This window comes from Hakea prostrata, chromosome 8 (assembly GCF_041222555.1).
Source record: "Hakea prostrata isolate BN-2017 chromosome 8, UWA_Hpros_2, whole genome shotgun sequence".
NCBI lineage: Eukaryota > Viridiplantae > Streptophyta > Magnoliopsida > Proteales > Proteaceae > Hakea > Hakea prostrata.
Window position 1 is genome coordinate 12000717 of NC_142607.1, and position 21137 is coordinate 12021853.

At 37.3% G+C, this 21137-nt stretch overlaps 2 protein-coding genes and 2 pseudogenes across 2 annotated transcripts; 3 read left to right on the top strand and 1 right to left on the bottom strand.

Moving 5' to 3' along the window:
- Positions 1-771: 771 nt before the first annotated feature.
- Positions 772-2525, top strand: LOC149006931 (xyloglucan O-acetyltransferase 4 pseudogene; annotated as a pseudogene).
- Positions 2526-5250: 2725 nt separating this feature from the next.
- On the top strand, positions 5251-7849 carry LOC149006932 (xyloglucan O-acetyltransferase 3 pseudogene; annotated as a pseudogene).
- A 640-nt stretch (positions 7850-8489) lies between these two features.
- LOC149006933 (uncharacterized) lies at positions 8490-13575 on the bottom strand. The gene is made up of 2 exons (XM_089166821.1): positions 12201-13575; positions 8490-8686 (listed from the first exon to the last, which is right to left on the bottom strand). Exon 1 carries the CDS (start codon positions 12750-12752, stop codon positions 12201-12203), a length of 552 nt encoding a protein of 183 aa, XP_089022947.1. The 5' UTR covers positions 12753-13575; the 3' UTR covers positions 8490-8686.
- A 1612-nt stretch (positions 13576-15187) lies between these two features.
- Positions 15188-19296, top strand: LOC149006934 (Acyl-CoA N-acyltransferases (NAT) superfamily protein). The gene is made up of 2 exons (XM_089167347.1): positions 15188-16230; positions 18206-19296. Exons 1-2 carry the CDS (start codon positions 15566-15568, stop codon positions 18477-18479), a joined length of 939 nt encoding a protein of 312 aa, XP_089023473.1. The 5' UTR covers positions 15188-15565; the 3' UTR covers positions 18480-19296.
- Positions 19297-21137: the final 1841 nt, after the last annotated feature.

The following is a 21137-nucleotide window of genomic DNA, read 5'->3' on the forward strand; positions in this document are numbered from 1 at the left end:
CATCTTTTTTGTATCAATACCCTTACCAGCCGGTCATCCTCTCTTTTCAAGATACATTTCATTTACTTAAGAACTTCATTATAGTCTTCATGGATTTGGATTCTCTCATTGGAGAAATCTTCCAATGAGTGCTAGCGAATGAGTGATGGATTCGATCATGTAGAACATCTTAATTCAAGGGTTATGATAAATTCAATAAGTGCATTTGGATTATAATATTACATGTGGTTGAATCCTATCACTCATTGGACATTCATTAGGAGATTTCTCTAAGGAAAATAACCAAGTCCTAGATTCTACTAGCAAGGCTCTACATGCTTCTATCTAAATTTTTAAATATATTTTTTCAAGGGGGTGTTTTATATTAACATATTTGGAAAAAGGAGGAGGGACTATATTACATATACCACTAGGAAAGTTGGGCAAAAAAAATTGAATCATTAATAGGTGTTAGTCATTATCAACTGGCCTAATTAATCGGGGTTGAACTTTAATGCGCAACACAAGGTTGTCGACGGTTAAGATCAAATCTCGAATGATATTTCAATCTTGACCGACTATTTCGGTTTTCAATACCTTCGAAATAGACGTGAAATCAAAATCTCTGTTGAGATTTGATCTCGATCGTCGGCAGCATATGCTGCACATTAAATGTGCAACATTCAAGTCTGATGCAATTAAATGCGTGGCATTCAAGTTCGATGCAATTAATTGAATTGTGTTTCCAAGGTAAGGGTATAATAGTAGTTTCTCATAGCAACTGAGAAAGTAATGGTTGTAACAGAAAGTCAGAAACGACCTATTGCATGCAAGTATGAAACTAAGCATGATACACACGTTTTGGCGCCTTAAGAAACCATTAAATACAAATTTTAAAATCAGAAAAGAAAAAGTGAGAAAAAAAGTTCAATCCAATCCAAAATCCTTCTTCTTAATTGTTCGACCCAAAATCCTTCCTCTGAATTGTTCATGGCAAGAAACTCGCCATCACTCGCTTGTAACTTTTAACTTTCAATCTACCCCTTTACTTCCGTTCTATTAGTGTATCTTGACTTGATGCCAACTTTAATACCAAATGTTAGGTAGTTGAACAATGTATCAAAAGTTTCAAAGGTAAACATACAGGTTGAATTAAGCCCGGGATGTGCTCTCTTGACACCTTTGAACCATAAAATAGAGGGTGAGGTCCACTTATAAATATTTAAAAATAAAATAAAATTTCAGAGATGGGAATCTCAGCAGCACCAAGCCACCAACATGGGTCTCACCCCTTATTTTGTGGTTCAAAAGAGCGAGGAGATTGTTCTCCTGGGGAGCTGATCTGGATCACATTGTTTTCCCATGGAGCTGATTTGGATTCCTTTAACCTATCCCATACTTAAGAGTCCTAAACCTAATTGATAAGTGTAGTGAAGTAATGCTCTGTAAGTGACACTAAGTACTGAACTACATTCTTGCAGGAGGAGAGCCCCACAGACATTTACAAGGACTTTGAAGACAGATTTCGAACATGGTATTTCCCCTCATACGGTTTCACTCTCGTGGGTTTCTGGACCAGATTCCTGGTGGTTGGGGAGGGGGGGCAGGCCCCCCCCCGGGCGGGGGGGGGGGCCCCCGTTGAATTGTGAATTCCTTGTTTTTTCCCTATTTCTCTATCTTTAAAGTGAAATACCACCTGGCCCCTCCAAAATTTAATGGGATGGGTACAAGATTCTAACACAAGGCATCCCTTAGGTGTTAAATTTTAATTAAAAACTAAAAAAAACCAAACTCCTCCGTTCTCCTTCTCCCATTTTTTTTTTTCTCTAGCCCTCTTTATTCTATTTTTCTCCTTTTCCCGTCCCAAAATGAACCCTACATCAATGGATTCACTCCTTTCCCCTCTACTGTTCGACTTGCACCTGGACAGGATCGACAATGGTTGGGCCAATAAGCTTCTTGGTGTGGACTATGCCATCATATCTGATTCTCACTGGTTCTACAAGAAGAGCTATTTGTATGAGGGTGGCAAACTTATTGGTTGTGTATTCTGCAACGAACCAAACGTTACTGATCATGGTATGGGTTTTGCAGTGCAAAAGGCTTATCGAACAGTGCTGAAGTTCCTTAGCAGTTGTAAGGACTGTAAGGGTCTATTTGCCTTGGTAAGAACTTACTCGCCTGCCCATTTTGAGAATGGAGCTTGGAATAATGGAGGAAACTGCAACAGATTAAGCCCTTTAATATTGGAAGAAGTAAAATTTTGAAGGCATGTTTTGGGAACTCAGGAACGTTCAAGTAAAAGAAGTTGAGAGAGCAAGAAAGAAAGGAGGGAAGAGCACTAAGTTTGGAGCTATGGATGTGACCAGAGCCATGTTGATGAGGCCTGTGGACATCCTGGGTCTTATCGGAACAAAAAACGAATGGTGAGTCCCAATGATTGTATCCATTGGTGCTTGGCTGGACCCATTGACACATGGAACGAATTGCTACTGGCTTTGCTGAGCAGAGAGAAGAAAGAGAATGCTGCTTCATTCATGAACTAAAATCATCTACTACTAAAGATATAAAGAACAAATTTCTTCTTCATCAGTAGTGGTGGGATAATTGATTAGTGAAGTCGACTCCAGAGTCTTAAATTTTCAAAACACAGAAAATTTTGAAATTGATGGAGAGGTAGATACATTGCCAAAAGAGGGCACTCACGCAAAACAATTTGCACTAGATGGAGATTCTTAAAATTCAATTTATGAGGAGAACTTAAGTCTATCACACATTCAATTGAGGGAGCCTACATGGAGGATGTTGTAGCAAGCCCAAGAGGGTATGAATTATGTGATTAATAGCTTGGGGAAAAACACATTCTGACTTGGTGGGCGAGGGGAAAAGAAGCAGCCCCTGCTCAATACCAGATCTAGAGGAAGAAAGGGAGATCTCAAAAAGTAGGCGAATGGAGATTGTTTTAGAAGAAATTGCAAGAACTGATCCATTCTTTGTGAAGAAAGAAAACAGGAATAATCCAACTTATTAATTTCAATATGCATATACACACTAATAAAAGAAACAAGGGTAATTTTCATTTGGAACCCTCTAGGGGATCCGAACCATTTTTAGTGAAAAAAAAGGTCCTTTTACATTTGTCTTCCCTATAATATCCAAAAGCACTAAGTATATATTATCATTTTATAACCAAAATATCCTTACATCATTTCTAGTCGTGTCACTGTTAGGATTGTGCCACATATACAACAAAAGATGTAACAATGACAAATGAATTTGTGGGGCTTAAGTATACATAAAGATTTTCTAATTTACATCATGAGGGCTTTGAATTTTCAAATTTACATTTTTAAATTCACATAGTTGTTCTACTCCCTCTCTTCTCCTCTCCATGGATATCTGCAGAGATTAAGGTTTGCCACTTAAGAGGCCAATTTTGATCAACATAAAAATTTCCTATCTTCTCATGTAAAATGTGAGAAAAATTTTAATAACTTGAAAATATGAGAAGGATGCAAGTAATTGAAAAAATAACTAGCCAAAAAATATTTTTAAAAAAAAATATAAAGATGGCCATTAGGAGGGGTATTAGATTTAACATGGTAAGATTTAAGAGTTGATTTTAGATATTGAGGTCTTAGATTTAAAACAGTAAGATTTAAGAGTTAATTTTGTACATTGAGAAATTATATTTAAAATGGTAAGATTTAAGATTTTTTTTTGTAGAACTTCTAATTTAAATATTTTTATTAAAAATTGATTGATAAAAGAGATTTGTTGGATTAATTATGGAAAGAAAATAAAAGGTATAAATGAATAAGAAATGTTTTAATAACTTGACAAAATGAGAAGGATATAAATAATTTGGAAAAAATATAAAGTCTATAGTGATGGAAGGGTATTAAAATTAAAGTGGTAAGATTTAAGAGTTAATTTTGTAGAATATATAATTTGAACAAAATTTTCTTTTTAGGAATTGATAATAGAAAAATTCATTAATTAAGGCAAGAAAATAAAGAATTTACACTAAAATACATTCTCTTTCTATTTGATTTTGTAAATTTAATAAAAAGAAAATAAAAAGAGTACCAACAATTTGTGAGGAAAAAGAGAAATGATAAAAAAATTAATATAAAAATAAACTTCATTTGAATAAAAACATTTGATACAATAATCAAGGGAAAGATTTGTCACGAAAGAGTACATCTTTTTATATATATATATAAGTATTTTTTTATAGTAAAAAGAAAAAGGAATATGAATCAAGCATAAATGTATACCATAATCAGAAAAAAAGAACTCTCTTGATAAATATGGCATATGCTATCATTCTCGTGAGTCTATATCACCTTCTTTTCCTTCTTACCCAGAAAAAAAAATCTCCAAACAAAAAGACTATCACGCTCTTATGTTAAGAAAAAGATTGATATCTGAAATTTCTGTATAGGTCAAGCTCTCGAACAGAAAAATTAATTCTCTTGTCAATTGTGATGAATTTAGAAGTTAGAAATCAATTAGCAAGGAATCTCACTCCCACTTTCTCTTAATAATCTGTCACATTCTTATCTTCAAGTGTGTGTCCATCAAAGTTCATAAATTAGATGTCACTCCCAGCCTTAAAGGCTGATGATCAGTCACTGATAACGACTATGAACTCGACCAATTCCAATTCAAAATCAGTTTCGGAAGATCAAGTTTTTGAGTGATTCAGTTTGATCATCCCTTGCAAAATCAAGAGTATATGCTCAGATTAGAAAAACAGCTTTATTGATAGAAGAAATAAATTCCCAACTCACAATCTCCATATTACTAAAACTAGTCTCATATTTATTGGATTCGGATTCCTTACCCGTTAAGCTAGAGGTCTATGTTTCTCTCACATTTCTTCACCATGTCACGATAGGGTGAGGTTCATTGCGATCACATTATTTTGTTAGCATTTGGAGGTGTGCCCTACCCCTATATTTTGATATGAAATCGAATAAGATTTTTGAAAAAAAGATCAAAACCTAACAAAACGTTTATAAACCCAAAGGACATAGGAATTATTCTAGATCAATGCATTTAAAAAGAGAAGCAGCAGGTATATGACTACAACCTGAACTACACAAAACTTTTACCCATAAAAAGCTGGCAAGTAAATATAAAGATGCAAACCAAGACCTTCTGGCTTCCCTCCCAACTTAAATGCTGAATTCCTTCTTTTTTTTCTCTCTCTCAAATTTATAAACCTTCATCTCTGAGAGTCTCTCGAAGTGTTTCAAGCCCAGAATGAAGAAGCTCTCTCAGAGGCAGCAGCACTGTCACATGAACCCAGGAAGGCTAGTCTTGTTAATGCTATCGTCACTTTGTCTTGTATCCTTCTTCATCTTCTTCATCTACTACCCTCCAGACCTTTCAAAGATCGGAACCCAACATAATCTCATCTATCAGAATAAAGGTATCCAAGCAGATCCATGTGATGAAGAACCCAAGTGTGATTTGTTCAAGGGAGGATGGATTCCGGACCTGAAAGGACCACTTTATTCGAATTGGAGTTGCAGAACGTTGCCAGATTCGAAGAACTGTGGCAAAAATGGGAGGAAAGATGTTGATTTCCTCAAATGGAGATGGAAACCTGAGGGCTGTGATCTTCCTAGGTTTGACCCAAAAACCTTCCTCAGAGTTGTTCATGGCAAGAAACTCGCCTTCATCGGTGACTCCATTGCTCGCAATCAAATGGAATCTCTTCTCTGCCTTCTCTCACTTGTAAGTTCAATTCCATCCACCACTTTTACCTAAATTTACCTTTATTATCATTTGAATCGTGTTTCCAAGGGAAGGGTATAATGGTAGTTTCTCATAGCAACTGAGAAAGTAATCGTTGTAACAGAAACATGCATCCCATTGCATGCAAGTATGAAACTGAGCATGATACACACGTTTTGACACCTTAAGAAACCATTAAATACAAAATTTAAAATTAGAAAAGAAAGGGAAAAAAAGTTATAATCATGCAAAATTTCTCTTTTCTTGGCTACGATGGTTTTCCAAGATTCACATGATGAAGTGGAAACTTTTTTTGATTTAGTATCTATGTGCATTCTTAGAATGCATTTCCATTCTCACAATGCATAAAACTTCTTCTTTAAAAGAATGAGAAACATGTTTGGATGCAAATTTAGCTGAAATTGTAAAAGAAGAAACTGTAGGTTGAAGTTGCAATTGGGTTTATCCACCTCCACATATGCTAGAAGCCTTTGTGATACTAAATCTGTTTCTCTGAATGCAAGCCAAACACTACCTCAGATTTCATCAGATGATCAATAACTCACTGTTGCTCATTCAGATTAAGGTGATATTGGAATGACAAATGAAAAACACATTTCTCCACAAAGTAGTTACTGAAGTGGTATTTGTTTGGTTGACCCACATTGGTCCCAACCACATTATGAGGTGGCCTTTTGAGAGATGAGCTCACCTTCTAAAATGAATATGAGAAATAAATATTTTTTTTCGAGAAACTTACAAGTGGAGTTGGTTGAGAACTCTTTTCTAGGAGAAAGTGTTAGTGGTTCTAGGAAGTGATTTTCACTTTATTTTTGGGGAGACTTTTGAGGGAGGTCGTTAACAAGGTTTGAAGGTCTCTTGGAGATGAATAAGCACAGAAAAATTTCAACAAGCTTCTAACCTCTTTGTAAGTCATTTAGAGGTCATTTCTTACAGTCTCTGATGCTCTCTTGTTATTTGTGACTTGGAGGTATCTAAGCTATTGGAAGTTCCAGATGGTATTCTCTAGGTGAGAAAGAACAAAACTGTTGATTTTTCTACAAGGGTTTGCGATGTTAGTGACATCCCTAAGCTTGGTAGTAAGTTTGAGTAAAGTTTTGGCTAAACTAAGCTCTAATTTTGGTGTTCTTGTAGTTGTGTTTTCTTGCTTGTTTATTTCAGATGCCTTCATATTGGAATTTCTTTGTATATTGTCTTTGATTTACACAGATGAGAAGTGTTTGATTCCCAACACAACTAACTACTATATTTTGTGAGAAACAGATGTGGTGACTACCACTTGGTAAGTGACACTAATTACTGAACTACCTTCTTGTAGGAGGAGAGCCCATTAGACATTTACAAGGACTCTGAAGACAGATTTCGAACATGGTATTTCCCCTCGTACGATTTCACTCTCTTGATTTTCTGGTCGAAATTCCTGGTGGTTGGGGAGGAAAGGGTAATCAATGGGTCACTTTCTGGGGATTATGACTTGCACCTGGACAGGATCGACAAGGGTTGGGCCAATAAACTTCTCGGCGTCGACTATGCCATCATATCTGATGCTCACTGGTTCTTCCGGAAGAACTATCTCTATGAAGGTGGCAAACTTATCGGTTGCATGTTCTGCAATGAACCAAACCTTACTGATCATGGTTTGGTCTTCACAGCTCAAAAGGCTTATCGAACCATACTGAAGTACCTCAGAAGTTGTAAGGAGTGCAAGGGTCTATTTGCCTTGGTAAGAACTTTCTCACCTGCCCATTTTGAAAATGGAACCTGGAATGATGGAGGAAGCTGCAATGGAATAAGCCCCTTAAGGAAGGAAGAAGCAAGATTTGAAGGCACTGAATGGGAACTCAGGAATGCCCAAGTAAAAGAAGTTGAGAGAGCAAGAAAGAAAGGAGGGAAGAGGACCAAGTTTGGAGCTCTGGATGTAACAAGAGCCATGTTGATGAGACCTGATGGACATCCAGGGTCCTATTGGAATAACAAATGGATGGCGGGTTACAATGATTGTGTTCATTGGTGTTTGCCTGGACCAATTGACACATGGAATGAATTGTTGCTGGCTTTACTGAGCAGAGAGAAAGAGAATGTTGCTTCATTCATGAAATAAATTCATACCATACAACAAAGATTTAAAGAACAAATTTTGATTCATCTACTGGTGGTGGGATAATTGATTGTCTTAATTAAATTCTAGGACAACTTAATCAGCACTGAAATAACAATTCATGGAGCCTCTCATTGTGCTAGAACCATCACTGGGTTTAGCTGAATGTGATGACATGCACCAAGACACACTCATCATCTAGTACTGCTTCTCCTCAGGTGAAGAACAATTCCACTACCTGATTGATACCCTATATTTATGTGATGGGAATCACCCTAAAAGCAAAACTCTGTAAACTACAAAAGAGTTTTAAGGAAGTGAATCACTCAGTTATCTTCATGAAATGCTCCGTGAGAATGATCCAAGTGCACTGACACACATGGAGATGTTCATGTTCTAATTAACTGAAAAGCACTGACACACATGGAAATGTTAATGATGGAAACTGAGCAACAAACTAAAAAAAGAAAGAAAGAAAAGAAAAGAGGGTTAATAACAGAAAGGAGCAAGATTGAAGCTAAAATCTAACCTATTTTGATACTGAAATAGATTTTTCTTCCTTGACGCTAAGACAATCTACACTTCTACCCGAACCTACAATTTCCAGCAGTAAATTATAGTCCCCCCCCCCCCCCCCCCAACAAGAACAAGCTCAATTGTTATAATTGGGAAAAAGAAAAAAAAATCCTAAACAGATTATATCTCCACAAGCATGATACCAACTTTTTGGAATTTTTCATTGCATCTTTGCTATTGTTTCAACATCATCAATGAAACCAAAGTTGAAAAGGCTCATCCCACGAGCAACTTCTTTCATACTCAATCTTCTCCACATTAAACCTGCAATTTATGCATTAAATTCATTAGAAACAAGCCCACTTCCTATCAATTAATTAGAGTTTGAGTAATTATGCATCAAAACAGGCTCACTTTATATTGATTGATTAGAGTTTGAGTAATCATTTCAAGATGCCTGTAGGCTTGGCTATAGAAAGTCTCTGCTGCTGTTCTCCTCAATTTAAAAAGAGTTGGATTTAACGTAAGCAGCTTGGTCCGCTTAAGCAAGGTTCCGGTATCAAAACCTTGTGGATGCAAAAAATCCCCGTTGGGAGACTCACCCACCACAGCCAGGTGTGCGACCCGGGTTGCACACCGGATTAGTCAGGGCAAAGCCTTGGAAACCGGGGTAGGCAACCAAAAAAAAAAAAAGAGAGTTGGATTTAGACCTGTTATAGGAAGCGATACAATGGTTGTTGGCTCTATAGCCAAGCCTACAGGCTTTTGCATTGAAGATAAAACTTCCATAAAGAAGGAAACATTTGTAGTCACAGAGCCTCAGCATTCCAAGTGTTGGATACAACAGCTTATACAGGAATTACAGTGAATGCCCCCCTGCCCCCCCAAAAAAAGGACATGACAACATGACAACATGCACATACTCAGTTGCAGAAACACTAGTGTTTTAAGGTGCAAGTAACTCAACCCATTTCAAAATGTCAGAGCCCAGAAACTGTACAACAACAACATCGAAAGCCATAAAACTAAATGAGGTTGACTACATTGCTCCTTAAATAAAAAGATAAAAAGAGAACTAGGAAGTGGACAATAGAAAATGAAGCTGAAAGATAACAGTAAGAGAACACCCCAAGGTATCAGGAAAAGCATTCAACTGCAAAGCAAAAGTAGACTCCATACACCTATTGGAACCTGTGATTTATGCACAACTAACTCTTTTTTTTTTTGGGGTAAAGTAGGCACAACTAACTCACTCCATATCATATACTTAGAATCACAGTTAAAAAGAGCCAGTGCACGACAGCACAAGGCTCTGCTACTACAGGGTCTGGATGGCCAGCTGTAAGCAGCCTTACCCTCACTACACGGAGATGCTGTTTCCTTGATTCAAACCCATGATCATTAGGTTGCAGTAGAGCAACCTTCACATTGTGCCAAGGCTCATTCACCCTCTATATTTGGAAGTAAAGAATTGCAATTTTTTCCCTCTATATTTGGAAGCAAAGAATTGCAATTTTTTCGCTTCTATTCATCATACTCCAAATACAACTACTCAGATAAAGAGGACAAATAAGTTGGGCTTCTATAAATTTGAAGGAAAGTGGAAGCCTTAAATATATTTTCAGTTAAACCACCAATTCTCAGATGGAATACTTTAAGAATACTACAGAAGTTTTCAACTCTTATTTTATCAATTAACCTTTTATTCTTACATGAGAGGGTAGAGACACCATCAGACTGGAAACATTGTTCCAGGCTTCATTCATTTCTGAAGTAGCATGACTTTTGATGTTAATACCATTCTTCCCTTTGCTTTCCCTGCTCCCAATTAAAAAGGGCTACCCAGTGCACGAGGTTCCCTCCACCAGAGGATCTGGGAGGGTCATAATGTTTTCAGCTTTTATCCTGTTTTCACAGAGACTGTTTCAGATTCAAAAGCAACATTTACCATTGAACCAAGGCTTGCTCTCAATAGTCTCCCATAGTATAGGCCCCATATAGAGTAAAAAATCTGAAAATATACTAGATGCAATACAAAAAGAAATCATACAGTTGAACCCTATGGAAGATTAGTTTCTTAAACGTGTCCATGTGACCACAAAGGCCCAACCACAATAGGAGTAATCTTTGAACATCACTACATCAGTAAAAAAATCATTCAGTTGAAAACCTTCGCCAGCCCCTTCGTTATCCTGCTTCAATCCCATTTGGATTGTTTTTGCTTTAGTCCAGAGCATGTGAACATATCATGGCCCAAAAAGCAAATCAGGCAGGATTCCCTTCATATCATAATCAAAATTAGTCTCTAGATTATCCAGTTAGACCTCCTTGAATAACTAAACTCCCAAAAAAGGGCGTACCCAGTGCCGAAGCTCCCACACTGTGGGGTCTAGGGAAGGGACTTTCTAGGCAACCTTACCCCTGCTTTTTTGCAGAGAGGCTGATTCGAACTCCCAATGAATCATTAATGAAATTCATAATAAAAATGAACCAGTGAATAGAAAGAAAATTAAGGCAGAACTCACGTGACTAGTACAACCTATTCTCAGCATAAGCACCCAAGAATCTATAATATCCCTTGTAAAGCACTTAATGATTATATGCAATTAGGGATTAACATTGGCACTAAAATGTCCCTTGTATCATTGCAATCGAGTTCTCCTAATCACAATTGACAGTCCCCTTATTCTGTAAATATAAAGCCTTTAAAGCGTGAGAATACATTAAAAGACCAACATATCCTTCCAGGTACCCATGAAAAGTAGTACATACATTAAGGAAGTCAACATACACATTTTCTTATGTCTTAAAAGATGAGTTTCCTAGAAGGCAGAAGAAACAGGCCACTTCATGAATCTCATAATCAGTTTAACAACCAACATATCCAACAATCAATAGCCAAAGCTATCATGACTAACTCTTTCCTAAAATGAGAATGACTTTCAAAGCAAGCTTTCTGTAATTGCTCAACCAACACTCTTTCCTTAATCTTGTAGCTGTTTAAAAGACATTATTATTATATAATATAAAATCTCAGGCTTTTTCAAGCAGTTGCCTGTCTGGTGGAAGTAAAAAATTGGCTAGATCCTATCTATCCAAATAGATTTTAAAGCAAAAAAGAGAGAATAAATCCTACATATTCCCACTTGAAAAACCATCCCATTGGTGTTCTTTAAAAACCAAACCCAAGAAAAAGAACAAGTCTGACTTCGTGAGATCTATATATAAAGCCAGTGAAAGAATTGTTCATATTTCATTAGTATGACAGGGGAACGTCTTCTAGCATAAACTCTAAAGGTGTTTAAGATGCCCACAATGGACTTGTAAAAAAAAACATAGAAAATTAGGTTGCTTTGTGTGCTTGTCCTTTTTTAATCAGAAAATCCAATTTATTGGAATAATTTTAATTTTTTATCTACAGCTCTGAAAATGGGAAACTGATACACCAGTTTTAAAAGTTCAAAACTCCAAAATATAGGGGAAATTTATTCAGTTCACAATATGAATATTTAAACTCAAAAAATATAATTGCAATACATCAATCAAGTTTGTAGATAAGTTTGGCTTTCAACTGAATTTTCTTGAGAGACAAGCTCTAGGCATGGAATCTAACAAATTTGTTTACGAAAGCAAAAAAAAAAAAAAAAAATCCCAAAATTCTAGCAACAACTTCTCGCAGCAAAGTCACAAATTTTTACTCCAAATCTAATTAATTGAGTATCATGAATTTGTAATCATCCCCAAAAATTTTAAGCAGAACCATTCACGTCGAATCACATATGAGTATGCAAGTGCATCTAAACAGATAATTTTAACGAAGGTTTAATCTGAAACTCACTTATGCTTCAGGTACACTTCCAAGGGTGTATGAGAAGAGCTCACGAACGGGGGAAAACTCTACCAATCCAATATCCATTGCATACCCAGTAACTGGCAATTTCAGATCTCGCAGCACACTGAAAGCCTCTGCCGTCCGGTTCTTTGGAACTTCTTGTGCAACTGAACAGTTAGGGACCCAGTAGTCCGGGCTATACTCCTCATTGATTTCCACGCATTCCTTCTTCAGTGCATCACACAATTGTGAATGAAATTGAAGGAGTGCCAGTGACGGTGTTGGACCAAGGAAGAGAACGTTGCCTTCACTGGGGAAGCTTCCAATGGTAGAGAAAGAGAGAGGCAAAGGTTCTTGCTTGGAAGCAAAGTTCCTTATAATACTTTCCAATTTCGAAGGATCAAGCAGGGGACTGGAAAGGAGGGTGATATGTGGCCGAGATTCCATCTCAATTAGTTGCTTGCTGATCTGCCGCCGTGCCATGACATTCCAAGCCTTCAAAACCTGGTTCTCGAGAGCAGGGTCGAAGTAAAGTTCAATTGCAAATCCTTCCGACATTTTTTCGATTCGAACTAGGGAGAAACTTGCCCACAACAAAAGACAACTCGCAGAACAAAACCCACAAACAGAATCAAGTGATGGGTTTAAAAAAAAAAAAAAACCGAAGCTCAAAGAGGGTAAGCAGTGGAATGGTTCAGTCTTCGACACTCCAAAAGTAGCATTGGATCTCCACCAATATCAAATAAAATAGCAGAAGAGAAGAAAGGGGAATTAGGGAAAAAAGGAATCAAACCCAGAAGACAACAATTGGGTTAAAGACGAAACCTTAACATGTGACCGTTGCGCAGCTGAGTGGAATTCACATAAAAGGGGGGCAGTAAAGATGTTGAGAAATCATCCAGTATTTAAAGGGCTACGAGACGAAGACTTTCACGAATTCCAAAATCGAAAATCTGGAAAACCCAGATCCAAAGCCCCTTGATTGTCACAGCTCGTCGTTGTCATTGAGTCATTTGAACGAGCATTTGCAATGCAAGTTGTGTCGGAGACTTGAAGAAGACTGCAAGTAGTAGCCGTTGGTCAGTTCCTACCCGAACCAGTAACATTTATCTTCTTGACTAGTTAAGTACGCCGAAGCACGCCATTGCCAAATAGGCCAGCTTGCTTCTACCATCTGTCCATGTTTATCTCCATCTCTTCGAGTCTCACAAAATCAAGATATTATGGTTAGTTAGGCCAACGTCCATTTACATTCCTTGCTGGCAATGGTGACACGGATCCGTACTTTTCCTTTCTCTTCAGTGGCGATCAAGGGGCGACATATACAACCTGGCGCACTATAGAAACGTAATGCTGGTTCTTTTGGGTAATTTTGAGCTTCCCCCACCCCAAGCTGAGGTACCATGTCATATTTGTCATGTATTGAATTATCTAATTTATCAGAAATCACTATTACTAATAGGGTGCAAGTTTGGCCTGATCTGTTTTAAGGGCCTGTTTGGTTACATGATTCAAGAGATTCTAAATCTCTGGATTTACAAATGTGAGATTTATATTTGTTTGGTTGTGTGAATTCTTGGATTCATAAAATCTAGGGATTCACCTTTTTACATTAAAAATGTGAATTTGTAGATTTATGGGTATGAGTTGAAATCCAGAGATTTCATTCCTAATATAAAAACACTAAACATTTGAACCATGACTCCATAGATGTGTTTTAACGAATAATCTATGGATTTCATTCCAAAGATTCAAGCTAACCAAACAGTTAATTTTATGAACCATGACTCTATAGATTTGAAATCACTAAAATTTTGAAATCTACAAACTCAAGTAACCAAACAGGCCCTAAGCTCTCCTTGATTGGCCTTGAGGTGGATTAGGGCCAAAATATTATGGCCTTGACTATGGTCAAGGGTGGCTTGAGATTACTTTTTGGCCTGCAAGGTTTGTTCCGATAAGTTCCTGATTTTTTGCCTTGACCCTGACTCTGATTCTGGCCGTAATTTTGATTTTGATAGTTGATCTCAATGAATCAGGAACATGGACAAGAATATGACCAATCAAGGCCATGTATAGGGTCAATCAAGGCTAGGGTTATAGATAGGGCCAATCAAGGCGGGAATGAGTTTTGCTTGACCTTGTAGTGCTTAGGGTTAGGGATAATAATTATTGGCTCTAAATTAAGGTCAGGGAAAAAATAAACTTAGATTAGAATATATAGGACTGGGTTTGGGATTGCAAAAACCCAGCCCACCCCGACCTATTGCACAAGGTCTAAGGGTTTATAGGCTCTAAAGATAAAAAGTAGAGAATGATTGAAACGACAGAGATTCAAACCTTAAGACTTTTTTTACCTTTGTCTTATAGAAGAATAGCACTATCATACCAGAAACACATCTAAAGATAGAAAATCAAACTTTTTTTTTTTGATAACCATAAAAAATCAAACTGTGAGGTGCCAAAATTCCATGCAAAGCTTCCTTACCCTATTCTTTCAAACCAATTCTACATAAGCTGGAGTCTTCTATACTATAATTGAAGGTTCAATGAAATTTTTTTGGTGGTAAACTTAAAAGGTTCAATGTGAGTTGAATCCAAATCCAAGCAATGTTTATATCTACTTCTATGGCCTCATTTGGTGTGGACCCATGTGAGACTCACTAAAGTTTTCAATCTCTAAATTATTATTTGTTGTAGTTAGATGTGAGTTCTACATCAAATGTGTGATGAAAAAAAAAAAGACCAAAACAATATGTAACCTCCAACCAACGGCGAGGTGATTTATAAACTCCATTAAAGGCATTAAAGGCAATAGATATGGGTGGAAGTAAAGAAAATAGAGATCCAAAAAAGATAATAATAAATAAATAATTGAAAAGATATCGTAATATTCTTTTGTCTTATTGTATTATTTTCTGCTTTTCTTTACCAAGCATATTAGAAGTGATAGGTGTAATTTGATGATTGCTCTTGCTTTCGTATTAGAACTTAGAAGATGGGGCAAGGATCTGATGGGGAAGATGTGCATGGAGAATCTAAGATCAGACACGGAGACATGAAGAAAGTATGGTTTCCTTTTGGGAACCTGGGTCCTACCCATCAACTATCAATCATTGATATTTGATTCCTTCTTACGCGGAGGAATCACTAGAGTGAATGAAGACAATTGACTTCAATTTTTTGTGATCGAAGAACCATTTGGATTCTGCTCCACTTGCTCGAATCGCATCTGAATGAATGAGAGGTGATTAGTCCTGGTGATAATTTTATTGATTAATTAACGTTTGCATTAGTTTCAAAGCGACATCCACCACTTCTTCAGGTCGGATGACCCATCAAACCAATTTGACACTAGCAGACCAGCAGCAATGGCTGCAACTATCTCAATCTCTATCTGTTCAGATCCTCGCCAAGCTCAATCCCAGTTCCACACTCAGCCTGTAAGGAGTCTTCTCTTTAATCCACTTCACACCCTTTCTTTTACATCATTATCTTCGAAGCGCGCGAACCCTTTGCTAGTTCTGCGCAAATGCGACAGTTCCAAGTTTTACACTGCTTGCTCTTCATCTCATTCTTCTTCCTCCTCCTCGGAATCATATCTTAACGACCCACTAAGAGTTGGGCGGTTTCTTACTAGCGAAGAGGTTGAGAAGCTCCAAATCCTAAACAATTTCAGATATTCTCAAGAATTTGTATCTGGGTCGTTGTTGGTTCGTGTGATGGGAGCAGATGAGATGGATGTAACAGTTGGGTTGCTTTCTGAATCATTTGCAGAGTCCATGTCTTTACCTTCTGGTTACGTCCGTTTCCTTGCCTTCCTGGTGAATCAGTATATGATTGAGAGGAGAGCCCTAATGCCTAACACGGCAACGCTCATTGGGTTTTACAGGGGAGAGGGTGGTGAAGAGCAGTTAGCTGGTACAGTTGAGGTTTCTTTCAATAAACAAGGTGCCAATGCTTCTCCTCCAACCCCCACTCCTCCGAAGGACTCACCTTATATATGTAATATGACTGTGAAGAAGCAACTCCGAAGGTACGTTTATAGCTTTGCCTATTAATTGGGAAGTTTTCTTATCATTTCATCTTTTAATATTTTTGTCTGTTTATTCATTTTGTTTCTCAAGTTTCGGTCTTTCCTTTTAAGGCACCTTTCAGAGCTATATCTGCTGATTGCTTTCGAGTTCCTTAGAGATAGTAAACAAAAATTTGCACCCTTCTGTCTGATGGCTTTGTGGTTCATGTATAAGACTCTCGTTTATTTTAAATTCTTCCTCCAGCCTTTCATTGACTTCAACCATAGCAACAATGAAGTCTTCAGAGACATCAGACTTGAAAGTGTTTTTGGTAGCCATTAAGGAGAAGCCGAAGATGTGTCAGAGTCATGCTAAGTCTAGCCTAATTGTTGTCACTCATTCTAGATTCTTGTACTAGCCAATGGCCTACTGGGATTTTGATGAACTGATATTCGTTTGATCAGTTCAGTGGGTATTTTCTTTCCAGGTTTGCAATCCAGGATTATTTCTATCCCACTGTAACTGAATCGTCCTTGTTATAGAAGTAAAAATTTAAGAAATTTGATGAGACATTAGCACAAGAAACTTATGGTGTCCCATTGATTTTTAGTCTGTATACCCTCCCCTGTCAGAAATTGTGCCTGCATAACAAAAAATGGAAATTTTACTGAGCCATCTTGTAATCAACTTCCTGGTTTTGGTTTTTACTGAATTTCACCCCTGGAATGTGTTTCAAATTATTGTACCCATTTGATTGACCCACTGACATTTTTTGGTGATGATCCAGATGGGAATTTTGTTTTATTATTATGTTTCTCAGAGATCTGTGATTATAGTGGAGTATTGTTGAATCAACCAGTCTTGGAGGAGTTATACACCATTTTGGGGTCTCATTGTGTTAGCTAGTTAGAGAGGACATTTGGGGTTCTTTCATGTAAGGGTTTCGAGAAGAGAGAGCTAGCAGTGCTGTTTTGGGGTGTTCAGAGATGGTCGTTGTAGTAAACTTCAATTACCTACGAAACAATTTCAGCTTTGCCAGTGGATGTAGCGCATTATATTGGTTTGTGAACCACACAAATTTTTTTTGTCATGTTGCTCTGTTTTTGGTTCTGTTTGTGTTTCCTTGGCATTTGATTTCAACAATCCCATGCTTCACAAGCAGTAATGGCAGGATGTCATTCATATGGGATCAGCAGTCAAGGATAGTGTAACTTGATAGAGAGTAGTTCCAACTTCTAGTGAGACATCTATGTTGCTCCAAGCAATTAGGTTTGATATTTATAACTTATATTTTTTTCTTTTCTTTACTCTAGAGAAGTGTTTATTAATGTCACTAATGATTCTATGATTGTTATTCTTGAGGCTTGACACTATCCTTTGTTTCTCTTTATGGGACCTTTCATTCTCCTTCTTTGACACAGAAAAGGCTTGAAAATCAAACTCTTCTTTTCTCATTTTCCATGTTTGGCTCAAACCTACTTTAACACAGAAGAAACCAAACTACTTCTCAGGTGAAAAAGAAAATATTCTCAGACAGAAGAAAACCTTGAGATGCAAAATGCATGACCAAACTGCATAGGTCAAACTAAGTTGAATCTGAAAACTAATGCACAGGTCATGGATTTTGCCTTAATTAATGAGTATACCCTAAAAATCTATGTCCACTTGGAAGTCTGTAACTATCAATTCTTTGTACCTGTAACAAATTTTATAAATTTCATCCCTGTTGCTGCTTCACTTATAATTTTTTGAAGTGTTTTTGATTTTTTTACTTCTTATGGGAAAAGTTATCCTTTTGCTAGTTTCAGATGCAATAAAAAGGGTTGACTACATAATTATCATATCAGATGCATGATGACATTAGACCAGTGATTCTGACTCATCAATATTTACCCCTTCTGAATCATGCAGTTAATGTGCTCTGCATTATGTATATTGATATCATATGGATCATCTTACAGCTGATTTAGTGTATGTCTTTGTATAATTTTTCAGAAGAGGCATTGGTTGGCATCTTTTGAAGGCATGTGAAGAGCTGATAACTCAGATGAGTTGTAATTCTAGGGAAGTGTACCTGCACTGCAGAATGATTGATACAGCTCCATTTAATATGTATACTAAAGCAGGTTATGGTATTATCAAGACAGATAGCATCTTTATCCTGTTGACATTGCAACGACGCAAACACTTGATGTGCAAAAGATTGTCAATTTTCAACTCCCCTTCAGAAATGGATATCACGAATCCTGATGGGGAATTTTCTTCATGAAGGTTGCAAGAAATGAAATAATGTTTTCACTGCATACAAGATGTCCTTGACAAACTCACTCCTGTTTCCTGCTTTAAATGTTGTTATATTGTATTGATGAAAAACTTTCGCTCAATTGTATGCATGTTAAACAGATGATCTTAGTTCTCTCCACCCACCCCAACCGTCTTATTTGATTGTTTCTTCTCATAGTTTGTTGCCTTATTTGTGACAGCCACCACAATGCAGTTAACTGCTTTCCTGCGAAGTGATTGATTAGAGGATTTCTCCTTGTGTGTCATATATTTGGTTGGGACCCTGTGATTTGTGAGTAAAGTCTCTTATGCTGTGGATGCAATGTGGTTCCAGACCTGAAACACTCTCTACCTCCTTGCTTGAAGTTTGTTTGAATCTGATTGCTTCCTGTGCTTTTGAAATCTTTTTAGAGGGGAAGGAATATCTAGAACAGATATTCTTTCAGTGTACTGGGAATAACAGAGCAGTTTAATGTTTGAGAAAACAGTTGGATGAGTGGAGAAACAAATAGGACAATTATCACAGTTATGTATCAATCTACTTGCTGATAAGTAGTTAGTGATCTCTTAGACCTGAGTGGGACATGATGGAAAACAGGCTGAGATTGAAATTTTCAATTCATAAGGTGACTGAAATTCTCAAGGTGGCAATGAGCTCCACTGAAAAAACTGATGGAAGGATTGGAAGTTGTCTGAGATTGGGATTTAATGTGAAATCAACTTATCATCTCATACTCTCACTGGTGCGATCTTGGACTCTTCTCTCTAAGAAAAAAAAGAGTGGATAGAGGTGTGGAATTTAATGGTGGTTTTTTTTTTTTTTTTTTTTTTTTTGGGGGGGGGGGGGGGGGGGGAGAAGAAGGCAGAAGGAAAATTGAAGCTCTTTCTGTTGAGATGCTGCTCAGGCAATCTACTGGTGCCTAAATTACAGATCAGTATGTCACTTCTGTTGTGATAAAACTGAGGTTCACATGATTCTCAATTTGCCCACATCGTGGTTGGTTCAGTTCATGCTCTTTCTTGCACTGATCAAATTAAGGGCCAGATTTTCAGGACTATTAGCTGCTCATGTCACGTGAAGTTAAGGGACATTTACAAAGCTGGCTTTCCATTGTTTCCTGATCAGTCTTTACTGGGAGATTGGAAGACTTTTAAGAATGCAGATCTGGGTATTCAAGTGCAGTCGTTTAAAGACTATTGGGCCTCATCCTACCTCCTGGAGGAATTTTTTTCATCTTTCCTCAGCAAGGTCTGCATATGGCAAGGTTATCCATCAATTTTTCCTCCCCAAATCTACCTAATGTTTATTAACATATGGTTGATTGGACTGAGCATGGTCAGATTAAGAAATGTCTCTTGGCAGAGTTATGTTCAGAGAAAACCTTAAATGAAGCCTTTTGTTTGTAAGATGTAGCTCTATGCTGGAACTGGATCTTCATTGCAAAGAGAAATGGGAAGCTTCATTGCTGGAGGCCTTGGTCTGCCTTGATTTGGATACCTTTTGATTGTAAGCTTTGATTCAAAGTTGCCACTTTTGAAGTTGTTAATCCTTTGTGTGACACAGGTGATCATTGAACTTGGTTAATTGCTTTTCTTATCTACTGTCTCTGTTTCCTCTGATTTTCCAATGTAGCGGTTCATTGTTTAGCAGTTGGAGTTACATTTATATTGGCTCCATGAATTTTGTATCCACCATCACCCCTCTAAACTATTAAAAAATTATATTTAAATCGGCTCCATAAATTGTGTACCTCCAACACCACCCCCCTCAAACTATTTAACTTTTCTCCTAATGCACACCTCAACCCAACAAGAAGTAAGTTTAACCCAGTCTTTTCCTTAGGTACTTGAACTTCATATTGATGAGGAAAACATGAAGATGAATAAGAGTTGTTCAATTTAGGTTTCAAATATGTGTATATATATGTATAGACAGCAAGTAGGAAAATATGTTTGTAACCAAGGTGATTAGAACATAAGTTGTAACCTCTATTTTTATGCCCATCAAAATTGCCATCTTTGGGATTTGTTTGTTAATTTATTTTGAGAGTGTGGCAGAAGAAAAGTGTAGAAGTTTATATACATTCTTACAGGTTCTGTTTGAAAGAAGCATGAGAAAAAAATAAAAAACCGACGGCCTTCTTTTCAGTGATGGTCTAGAATGCATATGGCTGCCAAATAACCTCCATCTCTTCAATATTTTGCTAATTTCCTTTTCTCGCTAGTCCTATTTACTAAATTGCCACACCTCTCCACTTACCCAAATTTAGGGAAGTGTTATGAAGATGGCTGCACCACAGTCATGTATGGAAGATCACCATGAAAACTTAATTCTGAAGTTCCCTTCAGTGTTAGCATTTGTACTTGTTATTATGGATTTTGTTATGGAAGAAACATAAAAAACCTTTGGCCTGCTTCTCAAAGATTGTCTCAATGCAGGTGGTAACTAACTTTCTTTGTCTTGGTTATATTTTCTCCCCCCCCCCCTCTTCTCCTTGTCCTCCTACACAACCCGTCCAACAAAAGGACAAAAGAAAGAGATACAGTCCCTCAAATTGCCTAATTTGCTTTCCTACTGTTCCTGTTTATGTATCATCACTCCCCCCCCCCCCCCCCCTTTACCCCCAGGAAACAGAAGTGTCAT

Bases quoted from the DNA above. Each gene is read 5' to 3' on its own strand.
- LOC149006933 (XM_089166821.1), bottom strand. From the start codon at position 12,752: ATGTCGGAAGGATTTGCAATTGAACTTTACTTCGACCCTGCTCTCGAG.
- LOC149006934 (XM_089167347.1), top strand. From the start codon at position 15,566: ATGGCTGCAACTATCTCAATCTCTATCTGTTCAGATCCTCGCCAAGCT. The intron at 16,231-18,205 runs GTACGTTTATAG...ATAATTTTTCAG, and splicing joins GTGAAGAAGCAACTCCGAAG to AAGAGGCATTGGTTGGCATC.